Genomic DNA, 21,351 nt, shown 5'->3' on the forward strand with positions numbered 1-21,351 from the left:
GCACTATTAATCAATAAAAAGTGACAAAAATATGGGATTATTTGATAATTATTTATTGAGCATACAAGTGAATACCCAAATAATTTTATATAAGCAAACATAGTATACATAATATAATAGAACCAAGTTTTGTAATAATACTTTAAGCTTTACATACATACACAGATAAAGTGACTATTCCTTGTTTTTGGAAGTAAATCTTCAAATCATATGTACATTCCTTTACATACTTCATATTGTTCATTCACAATAAACATGCTCTGATTGGACTGCAGTGACACAAATCGGTCACTAAGTGGTGCTTGATCCCAGTGGATCCATTATAGTGTCTAAAGCGAATCGGGTGATGGGGCTTTATCCTTAGTTGAATGGGACAAAACAATACTATTTGCATGCAGAAATGAATAAAATATACACTGACTACCGATCAACATAAATGACAATGTCTGATCAGATATAATGTGGCAGTTATCTGCCGGAACATATGCACTAGAGCCATCAGTGCGTGTAGTTCTGGCAATGGTAAGAATTCAACATGAACATACGAAACAGCCCTTCCATGGCCATTGTTTTCACTTCAGTGCTTTCACTTCAGAGTTCTGCAGGGGTCGTTCATCATATCTGACCACTTCTTCACCTCTAAGGAACTACAAAGCATCCACTAAAGGTGAGAGTACTCAGGGCCTGCTTGGCATAGACATACTTCTGCACTGAAGAACAGCCTGTGAGATTGCAAACATCTGAGATGCTTCATGCATCTCATAGCACCATGGTAGGAATGTGATGCACCAGGGAGACCGGGTGAGGAACCTGTGCCATCTGAGGAGGTGGAGGTGGGGGTGAGTGGGTCTGCAGGCCCACTACAGACCCTGTGTTGGCCGGCCGGTGCCTGGCGCTCTTTTGGTGCGCCCTCAGCCCTGCCAACTGGGAGTATGCGCTCTGGCAGACGTGGCACTTGTAGGGGCGCTCTCCTGTGTGGAGGCGCACATGGTTACGGAGAGTGGATGACTGGCTGAAGCGACGGTTGCAGAAACGGCAGACGAAGGGCTTGTCCAGTGTGTGTATACGCATGTGGGAGCGCAGGTTACTGCGGGAGTTGAAGCCGCGGTGGCAGATGACGCAGCGCATGCGGCTGGCGGCGGCGAGAGAGGCAGCAGAGGAGGTGTCGCACAGGTGGAAATCATCTGTGGGGAGAGGATAGAGCTCGGTCAGAAGACAGAAGCTAAAAGGTCAGGTACTTTAAAAATCAGATGCTAATGGAGTTTTAACTAAAGCTATTGAGCTGTGAGATCAGTCTTTTCTTAGACTGAAACTCACCCAAAGCCCTATAGCCACTGAATTACTCACCATTTTTAGTCTTAGTTTTCTGCTGTTCATCCTCTATGCCAGGGACTCCCGGGATACCCAGGAAGGTGTTGTGGGAATTCCCATACCACACAAGCAGTTCTTGGTCTGGTGGTATTGTCTGTTAATGGAAAAAAAATGATTTATTTAAAACACTTATATACACTTATAAAAGCACTTATATATGCACACACACACACACACACTTACATAGCCTATATAAAACACTATTCAAATATTTAAATAAATTTTAACTTTTCCAAGTTTAATTACTTAAGAAAATCTAGTTGAAATTCTAAAAACTCAGTCATGTCGAAATTATGAAAAATAAATTTTAGTTGGAATCTAAGATGGAAAAATATTGCACAGTGTAAGAACATCGACGTAAAGAAAATTATTATTATAAACAAATATTATTCATTTCAAATTATGAAAAAAAAGTATATAACGAACCTCAACTGCTTTGTAAAATATGCTGCTTCCGATCTGCACAACCTCCAGGTTCTGTTCTTGCTCATTGCGCGCGCATTTGATGTAAGTCATCCAGCTGCGATGATCCTCTTGACTGGCATCGATGAAATAGCGCACCGTACCATCTTCATTGAAAACCTGAGAACAACAAAAAACGCTTGCCATCAGTCTCTGACTTGGGATATTTTAGTAGAATAAATTTCAAATAAACGAGCACATGCATGTGACACCTGTTGAACGCTGCCTACCTCCCACATGAGATTGTTGTTCTTGAAGAGATCCACATGCTCGGGTGAAATGACCCTGCCTGTGAAGGGTCCCATCTCGGTGCCAGCTTTTATCCAGGTTTTGGAGAAGATGCCAAGTCCTTCTCCAGGGATCGAGCTCTGCGCAATGATGACTTCACTTGGCAGCACTAAGCTGGAGAGTTTCTGGACCTCTGAAGATAGAAAGCGGCAAATAAAGTAGGAAGTTAATTTTGAACATTTAGATTAGATAACTAATAAAAACCAGGACACATATACAATAAAACAAAACTTGAATTGCAATGACGCAACCTGTTTGCAAGTTCGTAGCAAAAGAAAGAATAATTTGAAAGAAATATGGGTTATAGTGTAAATTTAGTAGCCTACAAAATGCTTTTTTTATATTCTAATTTTTTAATATTCTATTTATATTCTTATTTTTAAAAAATCGTTTGTATTGTAAAACTATATTAGGCTATAGGCCAATATAAAGGAATGCGCAATCATTCAAATGCGGCTCTCAGGCGAGACTCAAATAAATGTCAAACACAGAATTCAGCAATTTTCTACGCTTTAAATGTGACGAGGCTATTCATAGGCAAGAAACAACTTATTCCGTATTCATTATCCTTTCAGAAACTTTGTAGCACTAAATGTGCGCTGAAAGAAACGAGAACCTTCTTTAAATGGCCCAGGAATTTCTGACAAAACGGAGAAAAGGAGATTAGCTGCTTGACATGGTGTGAATAGCGGTAGAATCAGCTTTCACGGCATATTAACAGCGGGACGGAAAACTTTAAATGCGCCTGAGAGGAGAGAAAAGTGTCAAAGCGGGGGTGTGGAGAGACTGTCCCGAGCTGATGAATGACGGGCTTTTCTCTGTCTAACGTCCTGGCTTCACTGGCAACATTCTCAGGTCAAGCACAACGTTCCCCTCATGATTTTAATGGCCTTATTTAAATGAGTTTCAATTTGCCATTAAGTGACTTATAAGTAACGTGACAATAAGTAACGAAGTTATGATATAGCTAAATGCATTTAGAAAAAAAATAATTCACCTACATATGTTCTCCTTCTAACCACGTGCGAATTATTTAATGACTTCCAAGGGGTCGAAGGAATTTCTGCTAAACTTTCAATTCCGTCTCGCGAAACCCAAATTGTCTGAGGCGATCCGTTAACTCTCATATAGACGTTTTAAACCAAACAGTAAAATCATTAGCCTACTTCCTTGAAATATGTAAATAATGTATAGTAAAGTAATACAAAATGACAGTAGCCTACTTATATTTTGCCGTCCCAGAACATGAGCAACTTAGCCTAAATTGGATATAGGCAGGTGAGCTTGACTTCTGTTCTCAAGCGTCTATTTTATATGACTTTTAAGACTTTTAAAACTTGTGTTGTTATTATAATGTTTGAAAATGCCTTTGAACTGTCTATAGGCTACTGTAAAAAGAGTTAATAGCCTACTTTTAAGATCCTCCATTTCGCATCCTGGAATGCGCCAGACTGATATTATGTATTTTTACCTGCGCACTGTGATGCACTTGCACTGTTTAATTCAATTAGTTTTTCCATAATTAGTCATAAGCCACCAAATTAAGCATGTGTGTCTTTTGCATTATTATGAAATAGACATTTATTTTGACTTTTTTCTTTGTTATTTCAAGCACGTTAAAGTAGGTTAATATTAATTGTATAGCCTATGACATAGCTATAAATAAAACTTCACATAATTTCAGATAAGATCTAGTTTGCAGTTAAAATAAAATATAAAAACTGCTTTACAACAAAATACTCTAGGCTTTACTATGACGAATCCATAATCAACGAATAAAGTGAAATGTTGCGGACTCACCTCCGGAGAATGACTGCGCCAGGACCTCGGCGGTGAAGGCTGTTTTGGGGCTGACAGTGCTGGTCTTCTCCTCGAACAGGTGTTCCCCCAGCACGTTCCTCCAGCGGCCGTACAGGAAACTGTGCAGGATGTCTGAAGTGATGATGTCGGACAGGGCCAGAGACTGCTGCTTAAATCCAGCCTTCAGAACCAGAGCATCTGCAGGCAACACTGAACCCATCATGAGCCAAATGCGAAACCCTTAACTAATAATCCCTGCGATTAAAAAAACCGAAAACACCCCCCTTGCTGTTAAAATTTAGACCGAATGTCTATGTTATAAAAGGCGAATGTAATCGATGATTCAGTCTGAGGCCAATGAAATGTGAATATGCTCTCTTCTTGCTAAGTGTCGAGAGAATATGTTTCGTCTTTCCAAGGTCCCGGTGGGCTTTATATGCGTCAGGTCTGACCCACGGTAATTAGTTATTAATGACCCTCCCCTTGTGTTCTTTAGACTTGTTCAACCAGAGGGAAAAAAAACGCCACACTCTTTATTGAGTGGCTACTCCTTAGGGGGTGGGGGGAAGAAGTGGGAGCGATGTGTGTGTGTTGATGTTCAGGATCCAACAACCGCGTTTTGGCTAAAATAACAAGCCTGGTCTCAACACTGTGAGCTCCGCTCCAGCTGTTTGCTTCTGAGAGATGAACATGAGATGAGATGAACACTTTTGGTATGGAAAACCTAAAAGCAAACTTGACTCTCAGCATCACGACTGGGACCCAGATTCAAATACGTTAGCTGAACTATCTCGTTAGAGAAGGTTATATCAGTCTTTTAAATTGCGATTTAACTTGTAGGCTAAAACAAGACAACGAGAACAAAGGCATACACATAACTAGTGGCTTTTGTCTCTTATTTGCCCGCTATATTTTCTTCATGATTGGAACTGAATTAAAAATATCCAAGTGTTTTCTCAATTTTTTTTGTGCCACAGCATTCATCATTAGATCATTAATTATATGAAATATATATGCATACATATTATAGTCATAAATATTAATTCATTACTAATTTATTTAAAAAATATCGTACAACTGATAATGTGAAATTAATGTGTAATTTCCAATCTAATGCACATTTAGCTGAAAAACACAACAAATATCGCATTTCTGTTCTTCTCTATTAATTTTAAATGTACAGAACTCTGTAATCATATCGAAATTACATTCGCATAAACCAACTGAATAGTTTTTAATGATGTGCTTTGGAGTACGAAAATATGCAAAGCCGTCTGGGTCAAGTATATCTTTTATTCAATCTTTTTCAGGCCGAAGTAATTTAATATTCATGGATGTTAATTTAAAGTCTTTTAGTATTGTGTGAGGTGTATATGAGCTTTTTTTCTGAATAGCCTCTTGCCTTTCCCCCTCTTTCTCCAGGGTTGATGGACTGAGACAAAATGGGCAGTTTCCCCCCTTTCCAACAGGGAGGACATCTTTATTCCTTCCCCGGCTTGCGGGTTTCCTATTCAGCTCTCTTCAAAATAATGCCGGCTGAATGAAAAGTGCTGCAAATCAATCTTTCATGGTGTTTTTGAGGGCAATTTGACATCCATGCACTCTTCTTTTCTTTGAGATAAGTACAAGGGGAAAAATCTGGACAAGGATGGGGTCTGGCGAGTGGGGAACTTCCAAAGAGAGATGCGAGGAGAGCGCTGAGGAGAATATAGGTGAGTGATAGGGCAAGAAAAAAGATTAGGACTCAACAGCTGCTTTTGGGGGATAACCCCCCCCCCCCCTCTCTCTTTTTCTTCAGGGGTTTCACCCTCCCTACTGAATTGGATTTGCACAAGTACAGATTGATTTGTTTTTATTGCACTATTATTGGTTTCATAAATAAGGGCAAACTTAACCTGCATGGGGTGAGAGATGCAGTCTTTTTTTCTCATTATAGAAAGACTGGGGTGTTACAATTAATATCGGACAAAAAAGTTCACAGAAGTATAAAGATACGTATTTTAAATTGAGGCAAATTAAGAGAGATAAAATGTGATGGAATCGAGTGATAAAATTCAACAAGGCTGATCATAAGTCAAGCATTTTTAAAACAATTTTATCGTCTCAAGAAATATGGCTGATATAACGTGCAATGACACTAGTGGCAGGCGATTTGAACTTTCCTTTGCATGTATCGATTATTGATTTGGGGTTCCGACTGTATAGTGACCAACATGCATTTTTAGATGTCGATTCGGGACAGTCTCCTCTTAGTGATATTAAGCTTCAATTGTGAAGAAAAAAGCGAATATTTGCTTTTTTCTTAGATTGAAAAAAAAAACATGTAACTGACTAATGTAAAAAAAAAAACTGCGTTTCAAGTGGCGACAGACCTTGTAGAGCATGCAATGATAATTAATAGACGGCAAATCCGTATTCCATGAAATAATCACATGCAAAAGACGGCGTGGAAATAATTGTGATTTCAATAACAGGGTGATAAAGAAACTTGCAACAGCGCGTAATGCCTTTTGCATTCATGGCCTTCGTCTGTCCCGCGCGTCTCGGTTGCACAAAGCTGCAAGCTGTTCCGCGGTGCTTTTATCACAACAGAAAGGAGACAAAAATCCCACAATAATGGAGATTTGCAAATGTTTTTCTATTGATTTGACTCAATGAACACTGGATTTTTAGGGCTAGGAAAAAGAGAGGACTTGGGCTAGAAAGCTGAATTGGGAGTGTGGAGGAGAGAAATGGTTTTTATATGGCTGGATAAAATTTAATTAGCGTAGTACAGCCCTTGAAGGACAATAGAGGACTCAATATGTACCCAATCTGAATCTCATTGGGGATCCAGACCGCAGAAAGTCAAAAGAATTGGAGAGAGAAAAGCAAGCTTTGAGAAAGGGAAGGAGCGAGGCAGACGGCAGGTGACTGGCACGCGTAAAAACAAGAGGGACACTTTTGGCACACGGCTGATTATTTGAAAGAGAGAGAAGACAAAACAAAAATAGAGGTTTCTTCAGGTTTGGCCCACTTAGACCAGCTGAGACTAAGGAGTGAATAGAGCACAGAGACCAGAGGGGAACTGGAGAGCAAACAGAAAACGCGAAAAAGCCGAGTCACATCACACAAGTGCTTATGGGAATGCACCCAAATGGTGGAAGGAAACCGTGGCCAAGAGCAGACAGCAATATCACGCGAGTATTATGCATATTCATCGTCTGTGTTCGTACAGTGCAAATCAAAGCTCTTATTGAGCAATGTATAGTGCAGGAGCACGTGCGCAATTTCCATGGAGAGATTTAAGGGACCAAAGCATCTGGCTCGCTGTCGCTAATGTGGATTGACACTTTGGATGAAGAGTAAAATGTTTGTGTTTTATCTAAGACATTATTAAACGCCTGTTTTGAGTCCAGAAACGTGGTGTAATAATGCTGCTGGTCTTTTGGTCACCGAAATAGCTTTATATTTCATGAGTAACTAAATTACTTTAGAGAGTAAAATGTGTATTATCTGTTACACGGTCCCATAAAAATGTATAAACAAATTGACAAGGAAAGAAAAAAAGTATTTCTCTTTAAAATTGCATAAATGAATTGAGAGAGTGCGCTGCCAATATTATTCTTACCTTTTAGTTGAAGTTGACATTATATGTTGTAGACTAGTGCAGATTGTAGAATGACTCAATTAGTCGTTTGGCGTTAAAATAATTAGGAATTAACTAAGTACTACTCAACACCATTATTCTCAGACGTTAATGTAATCCTAATCGACACAATTTGAATATATAATATCCCATTTTTAAATAAATAGATATTAAAAGATTATCATTAATACAGGCTAAACATTCAAATAGCTAAGATATGTTTTTAGATAGTTAGTAAATGTAACAACCTGGGAGGCAGATTTCATGCTGGGTATCAGAGTTCCACAGGTTACAGACAGATGGCAGAAATGCTACATTATTATAAATATTATTACATAGTGAAATAAGAATATTGTTATTATTAATTATTACAGTCAAATATTGCCAGGTGAGCAGAAGAAACCTTAACCTCTGCTTTGTGTCTTATGATTTCTTGACCTAAAGATTACCCTTTAGTTGTAAGCTGTATATGTATAAATTCATCTTTTACAGAGAATACATTTAAGACAGATCCATGAGAAACCAATTCTTACATTTTTCACAGAGTCGGCACACTGGAAATGAAAACAGATAAGGCTGGTTTAATAGCTTTCAACTAATTAACACTGACAAAATAATTAACAAGCTTTCCATGGTATTTTTTTTAATTCATAATACACTGTACCTGCATAGCTCCATTGATCAGCCAATCAGCATGCTCTGAATGCTCACTGACAGTTGTGCTGTTAATGATAGCAGTTTCTTTCAGCTTCAGTAACTGTATTATTTGTTGACTGATCTCTGTGTTCAATACAGATTGATTATTCTATAAAGTGGAATGAGTGCTGTATAGGGGCATTTGCCCTGGTATTATCTTTTCTCTAAAGTAGATTACAAAATATAAACAATCAATAAAGTGAGGATTCTTCTGAGTACATTTTAAAAGCTAATTGATAATGAAAATAAAGCATGGAACGATCTAAAAAGGACCAGAATTTGAAAACAGCTGCTGACAGAGTCAGTGGGAGATAGAGACAGGTCTCCCGGTGGGTAAGACCACAATATGCACCAACAGCGGATTTGACACAGTTCATAGTAAGAGGGATCCCAGGAGCAACCATTGTTATAAGAGCAACAAACCTGTTGAAGATGAAAATCAAAATGGAGAAAAAAGCAGTAAAAGCAATACCATAAAGTAGGATTTTATTTTTTTATTAACTTGATTATCAGTCATTCATGTAGCTCTGCTATATTTAAGATATAAATAATAAAGTATTTAAAACTGAATTATGAGACTCAAGAACAATTACCCATTGTTTTTCTTTAAAAAAAGCTTCAATTTCTGTCACCAAAACATTAAGGCAAATTTCCCTTTCTGTTTATGGCAATTATTAATTCACTTCTGAATAATGAATTGCTGGTAATACAGCAAAACGTTTTAATGTTCATTTGAATAGTTTTAAAAGAGGATAGTCCACCCAAAACTTTAAATTCTGTTATCATTTACTCACCATCATATTGTTCCAAACCTGTATGACTCACTTTCCCCTGCTGAACACAATATAAGATATTTTGAAGAATGCTGGAGCAATTTTTAGTGGCCATTGACTTCCTTATGTTACACAAAAGAAAGTCATTCATTCAGGTATGGGATGACGAAATGATGACAGAATTGAATTTTTGGGTCAACTATCCCTTTAAAATATATCCACTTAACAGCTGAATAGTGGGTAAGAAAGGGGTCCCAGACATTAATAATAAACATTGAACTTCAGAGGGACCCATTTGATACAATGTTCAGCAACCTGTTACAGTTACAAAACTCAAGGTGAGAGTACAAGGATAAGCAGCAGTATAGACCGAACACATCCGAAACATGTAGATGTGATGGCAATAAAACACGACCCACATCATTCATGCAGATAAGTGATGGCAACAGCAGGCAATTTCCTTTGAGAGATAAGTGCATTAAAAGAGAAGGTAAATGCTTGTAAAAACTAAATATGGCTTTAACTGATGCCTGCATTTACATAATTCACCTATCATTTTGCAAAAAGGTAGAAAAAGGCATACACCTCTTGGGCATTGTAGTCATTAGAGTGATCTTGACATTTCACTGGGAAAAATGTCACTGCATCAAACGATCTCAAAACAAAAGACCTCTTAGTCCACACAATAGTCCACTTACAGCTTTTCCTAAAGTTTTTTTTTTTTTTTCACCCAGCAGCACACGTCAATTTTGTGACTAATGCATTTTAAAATTAAGACTGAATGTGGTAGATAGAGGTCTATTATGGTCAGGGGGAGAGAAAAAAACAACAAAAAGTAAAAGCAAAAACCTCTTCTCCCACTAGAGCCTAAATTTTTAATCAGTGGTTATCTATCTAAAGGTCAGAGAAATAAATGCAGGCTCATCAGTATTTACCCTTCCACTTAAGAAGATATTTCCTGAAATAATCCATCTGCTTTTATTACAGTGTGGCACCACTCTCCCTACTTTCACAATTCAATTAAGGGACACCTTCTGGGTCATTACCCAATAATTACTCATTTGCTACTGATGCCAAATGTGCTTTTGGCAATGGGCTATGTGTGTCTATTACTGCAGAGCGTGTACAGTACAGCTGCCCCAGCAATTCCCATGCTGACACCCTCATAACACGGCCTTTCACTCAGCTTCCTGTCTCAAACTTTTCAAATGGCTACTTAGCGCTCATGCATAGGACATCAATTTTAAGTTGTTGTCATCTGATGTGTAATTACTGGTAAAGACTTGATGGCTGACATCATCGTCAGTCTGACCACAGATGTGGTAGAAGGAGATGTATTGCACACAATAGGCTAGTAGGCACTAAGCTAGGTTTGATACATGCTTGCTTACAGCTACAATATTAAACATATTAAAAGAATATTAACCCTTTAAGTGTCACCCCCCTTTTTTTGAATATACATGAAAATGCACATTTCGAACTTAAATGGTTGTAATTCAAGAATGCTTTGGAATATAGACGTAAGATTGGTCTTGTTTTAAAGAAGACATTTGGCAGATTTTTGTAGAAGTGAAATAAATTAAGAAAGTGAAACAGAAAAAAAGTTATAGACGTTTGAGTTTATGAAAATGTACAATGTAAAAACAAAAATTATTCATATTTTATATAAAATACATATTTTCAAAACCTGGGCGACTCTAAAACTGCAAAAAAATCAAAGCCAAAAATCTGAACAAGTTGTGTTTCAAATTTTAGGTTGATATCTCAAAAAATGAGCTTTCAGTAAGATTTTGTTTGGGCGCAGTACCAAACTTTTTCACTAGATGACAACCAGACTCCATTACTGCCCATATAAGGGCGCCTCCATTTCCATATGTGTTTTGAGTGATATGAACCATTATTTCCACAATTTTCATACAATTTATGAAGTAGACATCCTATTCAGAAGTAATATGAGAAGTTTGGCAGATTTTGATATGATTTCAACCTCTAAGAAACATAAAAAGAACACGCATGTGCGTTTTAGCTTCCTGCCACATCATATAATTTTTTTCTTTATATAAAAAAAAAAATTCAGACCTTTTTTTTTTTTTAAATAATTGAATGGATGCTATCTTTTGAACTCTTGGCATGAAAACAAACTGAGATTTCTACCCTTCTTTCAGGATTTTTCATGTTCATCACTATTTCAAAATAAAGGTCTAAGAGTATGAAAATATTATTGTTGCAAATTGATAAATTACGGCTCCTCTGTAATTTATTTTGAAAATCAATCACCAAATATGGAAACTAGAGATTGTAAGCTTTCAAATGATATATAGTTTGTCAAGATTAGTTTAGGTTTAGTATAGGATATTACTGTTTTAAAAATGTAAAGGATTTGGGCCCACCGGTGGGCCCGTGACACTTAAGGGGTTAAAAAGACTAAAAAAGGGGGTTTTCACAGCATAGAAGAATTATTTTAGGTTCCCCAAAGAAGTATTCAGTGAGCATTTCTTAATTAAACCAATTGTTTGTTTGTTTTTTATCAGTGTGAAAATCATTTTAATAATCCAAAGAACCTTTCTCTACAAAAATATTCTCTTTATTTTCAAGAGTGTTGTACTTGCAGCTATAAAAAAAGAAAAGGGGATTTGATTTCAAATGCTATTTGTGTTTCAAACCAAATTCAAAAACCATGTACTTTTTGGTTTTGATTTCACTCCATTTTCCCCTCAAAAAGTCTTTTATAATGTTAAAATACTTCTTCTTCTGTTCAGATTTATTATGCAGAGACATCTATAAGTCATTCAAAGTTTAATCCCCCTAAAAAGTGTGAACACTATGGCACAATGAATTCATTGCATTGTTGTTTGGGCATCCTGAGCTGGGGTGCATTTCCCAAAAGCATAATTACCAACATAGTTTTATGTTTTATTTTTAGTTTGGTGTTTCCTTAAACTAGATCCAATGATCATTTGCAAACAGTACCGCAAAGTTGTGTGGTTGAAAGTACAGCCATGTTACAGAAGCTTATGTTCTTGTTACTTTCCGAAGTCCTGTCTGCTATACATGCAGAAAAAATATATAAATAATAGTATTAGTCAAAGTACTAATATGGAACCTGGGTGTGCTTTTTAATACCAATCTTTCATTTGAAAATCACGTTTCTAGTATCTGTAAAACCGCATTCTTCTTCTTAAAAATATATCTAAATTACGTCATATGCTCTCAATGACAAATGCGGAACAATTACTTAATGCTTTCATGACATCAAGGCTAGATTATTGTAATGCTCTACTGGGTGGTTGCCCTGCACGCTTAATAAATAAACTACAGCTGGTCCAAAATGCAGCTGCTCGAGTTCTTACTAGAACCAGGAAGTATGACTATATTAGCCCGGTTCTGTCAACACTGCATTCGCTCCCTATTAAACATCGTATACATTTTAAAATATTGCTGATTACTTACAAAGCAATAAATGGTTTAGCTCCCCAGTACTTGAGCGATCTCTTAACGCATTATAGTCCTTCACGTCTATTGCGATCTCAAAATTCGGGCCAGTTGATAATACCTAGAAAATCAAAATCAACTGTTGGCGGAAGATCCTTTTCCTATTTAGCACCAAAACTCTGGAACAATCTTCCTAACATTGTACGGGAAGCAGACACACTCTGTCAGTTCAAATCTAGATTAAAAACACATCTCTTTGACCTAGCATACACATAGAACATTATACATTCCTATTATTCAAATCAGTTAAATGATTATTAGGCTGCATAAATTAGGTCAGCCGGAACCGGGAACACTCCCCATAAATCCTGATGGACTCGTTACATCATAAGAAGAATGGCGTCTACGCTAATATTAGTCTCTCTGTTTATCCCAAGGTTTACCGTAGTCCGCCGACTCCAGGCCATATCCAGATCTGATGAAGGACCTGCGTCTGGACACGACGACAACGCAGTCCTGAAGTGTCAACTAGTCTCTCCCCTGTGAAGGCCTCCTTCACTTCCCTTTACCTCTGTACAGATAAAACGTTGTCAAAATAGTTCCGGTTCACATGGCTACTCGGAAGCGATAAATAATTCTGTGAATGAGCGGGCTGGAGCGCATTAAGGGTTTTCTGTTAGAACGGTATCGTGTAAGCGGCCCCTAAGTTAATAACTAATGATCTTTGCAATGGAAGTGAATCGATCAAAACTAACTTTAGCTGGACAATAACTTTATTCTAGAGCTGCTGTAAAGCCAAAACAATCTATGTTACTTTAATTTCCTATTATCACTGTAAAACTGCTTTGAAACAGTCCATATTGTTAAAAGCACTATAAAAGGTGACTTGACTTGACTTGACTTAATATAATATAATAAGATTCACTGATAGTTTTTTTTTTGCCGATATAATACTGATTTTATCAAACAACTATTCTGATACCGCTATAACTTTTGTAATTAACATAGATTAATGTTTTATTTGATCATGTTTTATTAGCAAAGTTTAAAAACGCTTGCATTAAGATAGCCTACTAGCTGGTTTATTGCTGGATCATCAAATCATCTTCATTGAACATGGATTGGATCCATTTAACACTCAACAGTCCAACATGAATACATAAATACATACAACAGAACAAATATGCATAATAAACATAATAAACCTTGTCAGGTAGGTCTAACAGTAGTTTCCAGGTACACAAATTGAACAAAGTAATCAAATGTAAGATAACACTGCTATGCAAATTAAATATATATTAATCCTTAATAAAGTTACAAAAGTTATTTAGTCAAGAGCAGTGAGGGATTTTTTTTTGTCTTTTGTTGTTTGATTAACATTAAAACACAGACAGCAGTGCAGCAGGAATATTATGGTGCTGTCACTTTAAGAGCTGTACGGATCCAATACACTAATAATAGGCTTGTTCGACTTGAACCGGCGCTGCACAGACCGATCGGTGAATGACATCAAAGTACCGCGAGAGCGATTAGAGAGTAGACGGCTCCTTATGCTTTTGAATCGCTCTCGCGGTACTTTGATGTCATAAAGCGATCAGTCTGTGCAGCGCCGGTTCAAGTCGAACAAGTCTATTGTCACGGTTTGGGTTTTGTTCCTTGTTCCTCCAGTGGATTCACTCGTGACAAATATATAGTACATGCGTTTTATTTCTCAACTGTTTAGTGTTTGTTCACTTAAACTATAACCAACTGTGTTTAATAGGATACTCGCCAAGATGTATTTTGGTACAACTTTATGTGAATTTGTCCGTTCAAGCGCAAGAAGAAGCAAAAGAGAACTCAATTCAGTTTAAGCGCTGTCTGAGACGAGGCTTTCTGGGTGTGAGCACACAACTTCTCACACAGCGAGTACCAAATTGAGTACCAAATCTTCTTGCGCTTGAATATTTAAATTGGCAAGGCTTAAAAACACGTGAAATGGATAAACTTTTGTGACGATGCAGCACTGGCCCGATGAGTGTCATTCATGCTCGCATCGGGGAGTCGCATTGTCGAGCCCTGCTATACTTTAATTGTATACAGGTTTCGTTTTGTTTTGGCAAGTATCTAATTATATTTATATGCAACTCAGTGCCTTCATGCAATTAATTAATCAAAACTATATTATTAGTTTATAGGCACATGCATAATGCAATCACACCACAACAATTTGACAACTAATGTTAATGTTTGGATACATAGTCATGACTAGCGAGTTACTTTCTCTGAACATCCTACAGTGGTGTTTAAGCAGTGAGCTACATAATTGTACTGTAAATGGACAGAGGAGTGTTCAGGGTAACCTGTTTGAAATTATCATTATTTTTCACAATTCCGTTTGAAAAATTACACACTTCAGCTTTAAGTCTTTTTATATAATATTTAAAGAAAAATGGCAATTTCCAAACCCAAACAAATTTGGAACATAAATTTGAACCTTAACTGCAAAAGTAGTTACCCATGTTCATTCTAAAAAAGTGTCTCCAGGGCATCCTCTTGGCATTCATTGGCATGTATTGCTTCATTCTACAAATTGCTGCCGGTTGTTATGCAAAGGTGAATATAAAAAGAGCGTTGAGTGCTCCTGTTCCAACACGGCCTGATAAAAGGCCTGTGACTCCTCTCGACATTTTCCACTAACATCCATGAAAATCAGAGACAAAAACAGACAGTGGTCCCAGCCTGGAGGAGAAAGAGCATTTCAGGAACACCAGCAGCGTATACCACCCCCATCACGACCTATGTGCGGGGGTTGCATTTCAACAACAAGCAAAACAGAACCGATTCAGCAGGGGTTATAAAGGGAAAAATCCAGGAGTGACCCCCCCCCCCCCCCCCCCCTTTTTTTAGCTTGGCAGATTGTGTGTATTCATGAATCGGTTTCCCCTTTCTGCAAAAAGTCCCTCAAAGACCAGACAGCACCCTCTTCAACGGGCCAGGCTCGAAAAGAGTTGGCCAGAGATGTCCGAACATCAATTACATGTTTGTTCACTTTTGGATGACACACAGTTGACCTGGGGTGAACTTAATCTGAAAAGGCTGTAAAAAAAGCCTCCTCCTCCTGTTGGCCTTCTCCCAGTGCCAATAGACTACCCTCGGGCCATTAACCCATTGTCAACCAAATGCAACTTCTGCATTAATGAAGCCATTATGAGGTCTACAGTCAGAGAATGAGAGAAATAAAGACACCGACTATTCAATTCATAGAGTGGGCCTTGGCAAGAGGACATAATAAGAGACTCTCAATGAAGCAGGTTAGGGGTGCCACAAGAGAAGCGAGGCTGGGCGGACAGCTGCGTAAAGGAATGTCAAATGGATAAGTCGCAAAATCTGTCCGTTCACGAGGATACGGCTATGTGCGAAAGCGATCCGTTTTGAGGATTTGGCAGACGCTTTTTATGCAAAAGTGCATTTTAGCAGTTCATGACTTCCCTGGGAATCGAACCCACGACCATGGCATTGTTAGCACAATACGCTACCAGTTGAGCTACAGGAACAAAAGAAAACTTCATTATGCGTTTCGCATGACAACAATGAAAATTATCTATAGGAATTGAATGTTTAAAAAAAAAAAGTCCTCTTGACTCCACTTTGAAGACTTTGCAGGATCTCCCGTGCGAAACTAGAGCGCCCGAGTGGCACGGCAGTCTGACGAGGGCGGGTCCAGCATGGCACTGGCTGCGTGCGGTATCGTAAAGACATTAATCACCTCCGCTAAAAGATCCGCTGACAGCGCCCAGACCGGCTGACTTCCAGCCATATTGGCCTGTTTCTTATGTTAATGCAAGGATGGGGCCCTCTAAAACCAGGTCTATTTGTCCTATTCACTTCCACACAGAAGGCACTTGACATTTCTATTGCTCGCCTTTTTTTCTTAACTATCATAGTTCGAGCTGCTGCCCATCCATCCATCCCTGCCCTCCAACACAAACACGGCCACCACCGCTCATTGCACACTCACTGCGACCAACGGCCCGTCCCTAAATGGTCAATGACTTTTAAATAGCAGGCAATAGAGTGTACGTGAATGGCAAATCAGCTAATTTGACTCTGTCATTCACTCATTCGAGTCCATCGCCTTGAAAACGGCTTTCATTTAAAGCCTGAAGCAATCTTCCAGATGATTGAGGGCTGTTATTATCAACCTCGAACAATTAATGTCACATTACTTTACATGCATTATCCCCTTCATTAAGCACTTTACGTAGGGAGCAAATGGTACTTTTAAAAGCCATATATACATGAGCGAAGAGAAAGAGAATGGAAGTCAGAGAGAGAGAAAGAGAGTGGGAGAGGGCGAAAGAGACAAAGACACACACACACACACACACACACACACACACACACACACACACACACACACACACACACACACACACACACACACACACACACGCACACGCACTGGCCACCCAGGTGTATAGTCTTCATTATGAAACTTAAAATGACTTCCTTTCCAAGAGATGAACCGGGAAAATATTGAAGCTCTGCAGGAAGAATTAACATCATAAAACCTTTTCAGTCATCTCAAGCTTTATGCTAGAAAAGTTATGTTGTGTTTTAAAATGCTATTTATACTGTAAAAGGAAGACCCTGACTGCATAGTAAAGAGCAATACACAGTACTACACATCATCATGAAAATAATTTAGAGAGTATATTATAAGCAATGCTGAAACATCAAATCAGGTCAGAATCGTTTATACAGAGAGATTCTCTGGTTTGTGTTCTGAAGAGGAACTGTGTTCTGATTCCAGGAATTCGTAAGACGACTCTTATCGATATCAGCTTGTCAATACATTGGGTAAATTAGGTAGGTTTCGCTTGTACTGTCTAGTCAAGCTGGTAACCCACTGTGAGGGAAGAATGAGAAATAAATATGATGAGAGACAGATTGAGAAAACGATTGGACAATATGCGAGTTAATCTTTTCATCTCTCTTAAAAAACTTAATACAAAAACAAATTCTGTATAGCTGTCGTCGGGCCAAAACACCAAATTGAAATTGTAATGATCCAGGACAGATCTGATGAAGATGGAATGAAATGGCTATGTCAATATTTTCTATAACAGACTCTCAGTTGGTGCAGCAGTGTGTTCAGAATACACGATTGACCCTCCAGCACCTTAATACTCATAGACTGAGGAGCTAGCTGATAATATCTTAGCCCTCCTCGTCTTTCATATGCAGCAGTGGGTAATTAATCTTTGTGCATATTAAAATTACTGACTAAACAATAAATGACTAATGACTAAATGACTAAATGAACATGCCAAAGATGCAACGTGCCAAATTGTGGATGGGAGAGTTGACAGAATTTTTCAGCCTAAAAATGAATTCAAATGGTTCCAGGTGTCAGCAAAACAATCATAGTTATCCCGTGAAGGAATTGGCAGAGCACCTCTGAGTAGTGTAAAAAATCCAGTCTTGTTATGAAGCCTTAACATGGATTAATTGAATTGTATCAGATTATAAAACATATTAAAAGAATGTTTCAGAAAGAATGTTTGGATGATTACCTTTGAAATGCATCTCATTTTGTGAAAACAAACAAATAACATGTTGGCGAAATCTATGGGGCCATATTGAGTATGCTGGCCCATATTTGGTCATTGTTAGTTAATTGTAAACTGTCGCATTTAATTTTTTTTTTTTTTGTTAATTGGCACTATGCTGATTGCACTGAAAAACAAACTGGTGTAGAAACAATTTTCACTCTTGTGAATTTCATAAATAATTACAAAGAATCGCAAGAAACACATTGAATTAAACGTGAAATTTTGATTTAGACTGACTTAAATGATATTGCAAAATAATACTCCAATAATCTTTTATATTTACAACTTCGAAAAAGTCATTTTTAGTGTGCGAGAGAGTACATTTGAACAAAGCTTGCAAAAATATGTAAATAAGAGCTTTGAACGAATACACTCGCTGTTCAGGAATGTCTACAGTAGACCCTCCAAATCGCAGGATTTCGTCTGTGTGAATAATCTCGTCTTTGAAGCCTGCCGTGTTTCCCTCATCACGACTTGAACAGTTTTTGTCCTCAAACTGAGCTCAGTCTGAACTTAATCCAGTGGATACTTCACTGAACCTTCAGAGACATTATGGCATGGTTCCTTGTTTCCCCCTCTCTCCCATGGAGTCTATTTACCTACAATAGGAAATAATTCAGGGCCTGGGGATCGTAGATGAAAAGATCAGTGCAAATAGACAGTGCTATCATATCGCATAATAGTGTACGTCACTCATGGGCTAACTTAAAGCCTCTTTCCATTTCTCTTAGGATGGTTAAGATCTCTTTCTCTGTTTTTCTCAACAGGACAAGCAGTGAGAGGAGTCAGAGAGTTGGCAAACTCCCATGTTAGCCAGACGCTCCATTCTCCAACTGTTTGCCATTTCAAGGTCCTTTTTGCATTTTTTTGCTGAAAGGACTCCAGCATGGCTGAGACTTAATGGATGGCCCGACAAATAAAAATCTCTGCATACCAACTGTCACTTTTTTGTTTTGTTTTGTGTTTGTCTTTGAGCGCTGAGCACACATTGCATAAAATGTTTTTATGAGGATTTAAATAAATTTAAAACACTGGTAAGTCAAAAATACCAGGGATTTATGAGTACTCCAGTGGAGGGCTTTTTTTTAATGCAAGGCATACTTCCATTTCATGCTTTACTCATTATATTTTTGTGTGCAGATAAATTGAGGCAAGGCACAAGATGTGTGAATTTGCAGGAATTTCATAAATGAAATGAATGAATTAAAGCAGTGGATTATTTCAAATCATTCAAACATCAAAACCTGCAAATACCGACATTCATTGTTGAGAAGCTGTATATTGTCATGCTTAATGAGTCATATTCAAAGAAAGCATAATTCCCTGACATCCCTGAGAAGCTGAAAACACTGCTTTCCACCAGTCCATATCAATGTCTTAAAGGTTTAATTAGCCAGAGAATGCCATGCATTCAAACCCTCCAGGTGAGTCATTACTCTAGCTAAGGCAGCCCTTTCCTTTTAAAATGTACAGATATTGGTCTGCAATTAAAGGAATAGTTCACCCAAAAATGAAAATTCTGTCATTAATTACTCACCCTCATGTTGTTCCAAACACTTTGATTCATATTTGGAACACAAATGAAGAAAAATCTTTTTGATGAAATCTGAGAGCTTTCTGTCCCTCCATTGACAGCTACGCAACTACTTCGACACTTCAAAAATTAATGAAAAGATTGTAAAGCCAATCCATATCTTTGAGTGGTTTAGTCCAAAATTTTCTGAAGAGACTCGATCACTTTATATGATGAACAGATTGAATGTCGGCTTTTATTCACATATAAACATTCATCAACTCACACATCAATTGGGGTAAACGCAAAATATGCCCCTATAATAAAAAATATCTTTATACACTAATATGGATAAAAGATTGTTGGAAGTCATAACTCATTTTCTCAAAACTTAAATAAGAAAGTATCCAGTCAAAAAGTGGTTCTTTGCCAGGGGGCCTCAAGATGACAATGGTTAAAAAAACACAACACAAAACAGGTACTAAAATAAGCTAAAACAACAATTTTTTTTCTTTGAAAAATCTGAATTCACAGTCTTGCATATATAAAGAAGCCTAAGTGTAATTTCTAAACTTTGAAAAGTCAAGCAAATTATAAAAATGTTATAACTCCCTGACAATCTTTATAATGAATATACATTTTTCCAATCATTCAAAGCTCTGAAAAACACTTTTGCTGTTATTGAGGTGGAATACGGGTAAGGTTAGGGACAGGTTTGGTGCTATAGTTAGGTTTAATGGTGGGTTAAGGGGTAGGGAAGGGAGTCGTGTAATTATAGATGTAATGACAGAAGTTAATTACAGCAGTAATTTCATGCAGGTATTTTTAGAATACAAGTAAAAATTAAAATCATACACAATAAATGTGTTGTATCAATTATTCATTTAAATGTTACATAATAGTTAAAGACACTTAAAGCTCAGTCCGCAGTTTTTCCTCTTTTTCGCCATCTCTGTTCGAAATCTGCAATTGCAGTCATTGGCGGAATTATCAACTTTACGTGAGTTGTACCTCGGCACGGCACAGCGCGGATGAATCCAATGTTTTCAGGAGAATGTGCAGCTGTCAGTCACCGTGCCGGTGTGGATACTGTCATTCAGAATCACAGATTATTCTTTTTGGAAGTATGACCAACATAAGAATTTTCACCCTAAAATGTAACTGAACAAGTAACATCCACTTTTGTTCTGACCAACTAACTGAAAAAAAAAGCATTGCAGTAAATCTAACGATCGATTATCTTATCACGTCAAACCGTGCAAATTATACTTTGTTCTCAAATTGTTAATGTTAACAACATCAGCACTGCGTGACTACATTTAAAGCCCTTCAGATATTTATCCTTGTTTTTGCATGGGTCCGGTTGCAGTCTCTTTTTCCAAACTCTCAGCCCAAAGTCTTTTGCATTTTACAACGGGTGAATCTCTAGTTGTCACTGGTGATTGTCGTTTGAACCTTTCTGGATCCGCCATCAAATTAATAAGTTTAATTATATCAAGTGCAGTGAGAAAAGGCTGTAAATCTCCACCTCCAACATCCTCACACGCAATATAGCCTACTAGCCGAGACTTCTTTATGTGTACAGATGTGACTTAATGACGCAAAGACATGCTCAAATTTCCCACGGAAATCCACCAGTACCACTGGAATTAAAAACATTATTACAAGCTTACCATTTTGAATCGAGCTAAGGTAAGCAGATAGTTTTGAACACTGGCTGGTTATGTACTTGCTCAAAAAATTATTTTGGATAAGTTTTAACCCAAAAAAAGTTACGGACTGGAGCTTTAA

At 37.7% G+C, this 21,351-nt stretch overlaps 2 protein-coding genes across 3 annotated transcripts in view; both read right to left on the reverse strand.

Annotated features, from left to right (window-relative positions):
* The window catches only part of c5 (complement component 5), a 124,905-nt gene that overhangs the window by 34,946 nt on the left and 68,608 nt on the right, over positions 1-21,351 (reverse strand). The gene's annotated exons all lie outside the window — the stretch shown is intronic.
* Positions 123-4,637, reverse strand: prdm12b (PR domain containing 12b). Its single transcript, XM_056236406.1, has 5 exons — positions 3,922-4,637; positions 2,064-2,254; positions 1,798-1,953; positions 1,348-1,465; positions 123-1,184 (listed from the first exon to the last, which is right to left on the reverse strand). Exons 1-5 carry the CDS (start codon positions 4,142-4,144, stop codon positions 760-762), a joined length of 1,113 nt encoding a protein of 370 aa, XP_056092381.1. The 5' UTR covers positions 4,145-4,637; the 3' UTR covers positions 123-759.

Source organism: Rhinichthys klamathensis, unplaced genomic scaffold (assembly GCF_029890125.1).
Source record: "Rhinichthys klamathensis goyatoka isolate OS25496 unplaced genomic scaffold, OSU_Roscu_1.1 h1tg000019l_1, whole genome shotgun sequence".
Classification (NCBI taxonomy): domain Eukaryota; kingdom Metazoa; phylum Chordata; class Actinopteri; order Cypriniformes; family Leuciscidae; genus Rhinichthys; species Rhinichthys klamathensis.

What these genes read in the sequence shown, in the direction of transcription:
- prdm12b (XM_056236406.1), bottom strand. Translation starts at nt 4,144, where the DNA reads ATGATGGGTTCAGTGTTGCCTGCAGATGCTCTGGTTCTGAAGGCTGGA. An exon ending in TATTTTACAAAGCAGTTGAG is followed by an intron (nt 1,466 to 1,797) that starts GTTCGTTATATA and finishes TTCCATTAACAG; the next exon opens with ACAATACCACCAGACCAAGA. An exon ending in GAAAACTAAGACTAAAAATG is followed by an intron (nt 1,185 to 1,347) that starts GTGAGTAATTCA and finishes CTCTCCCCACAG; the next exon opens with ATGATTTCCACCTGTGCGAC.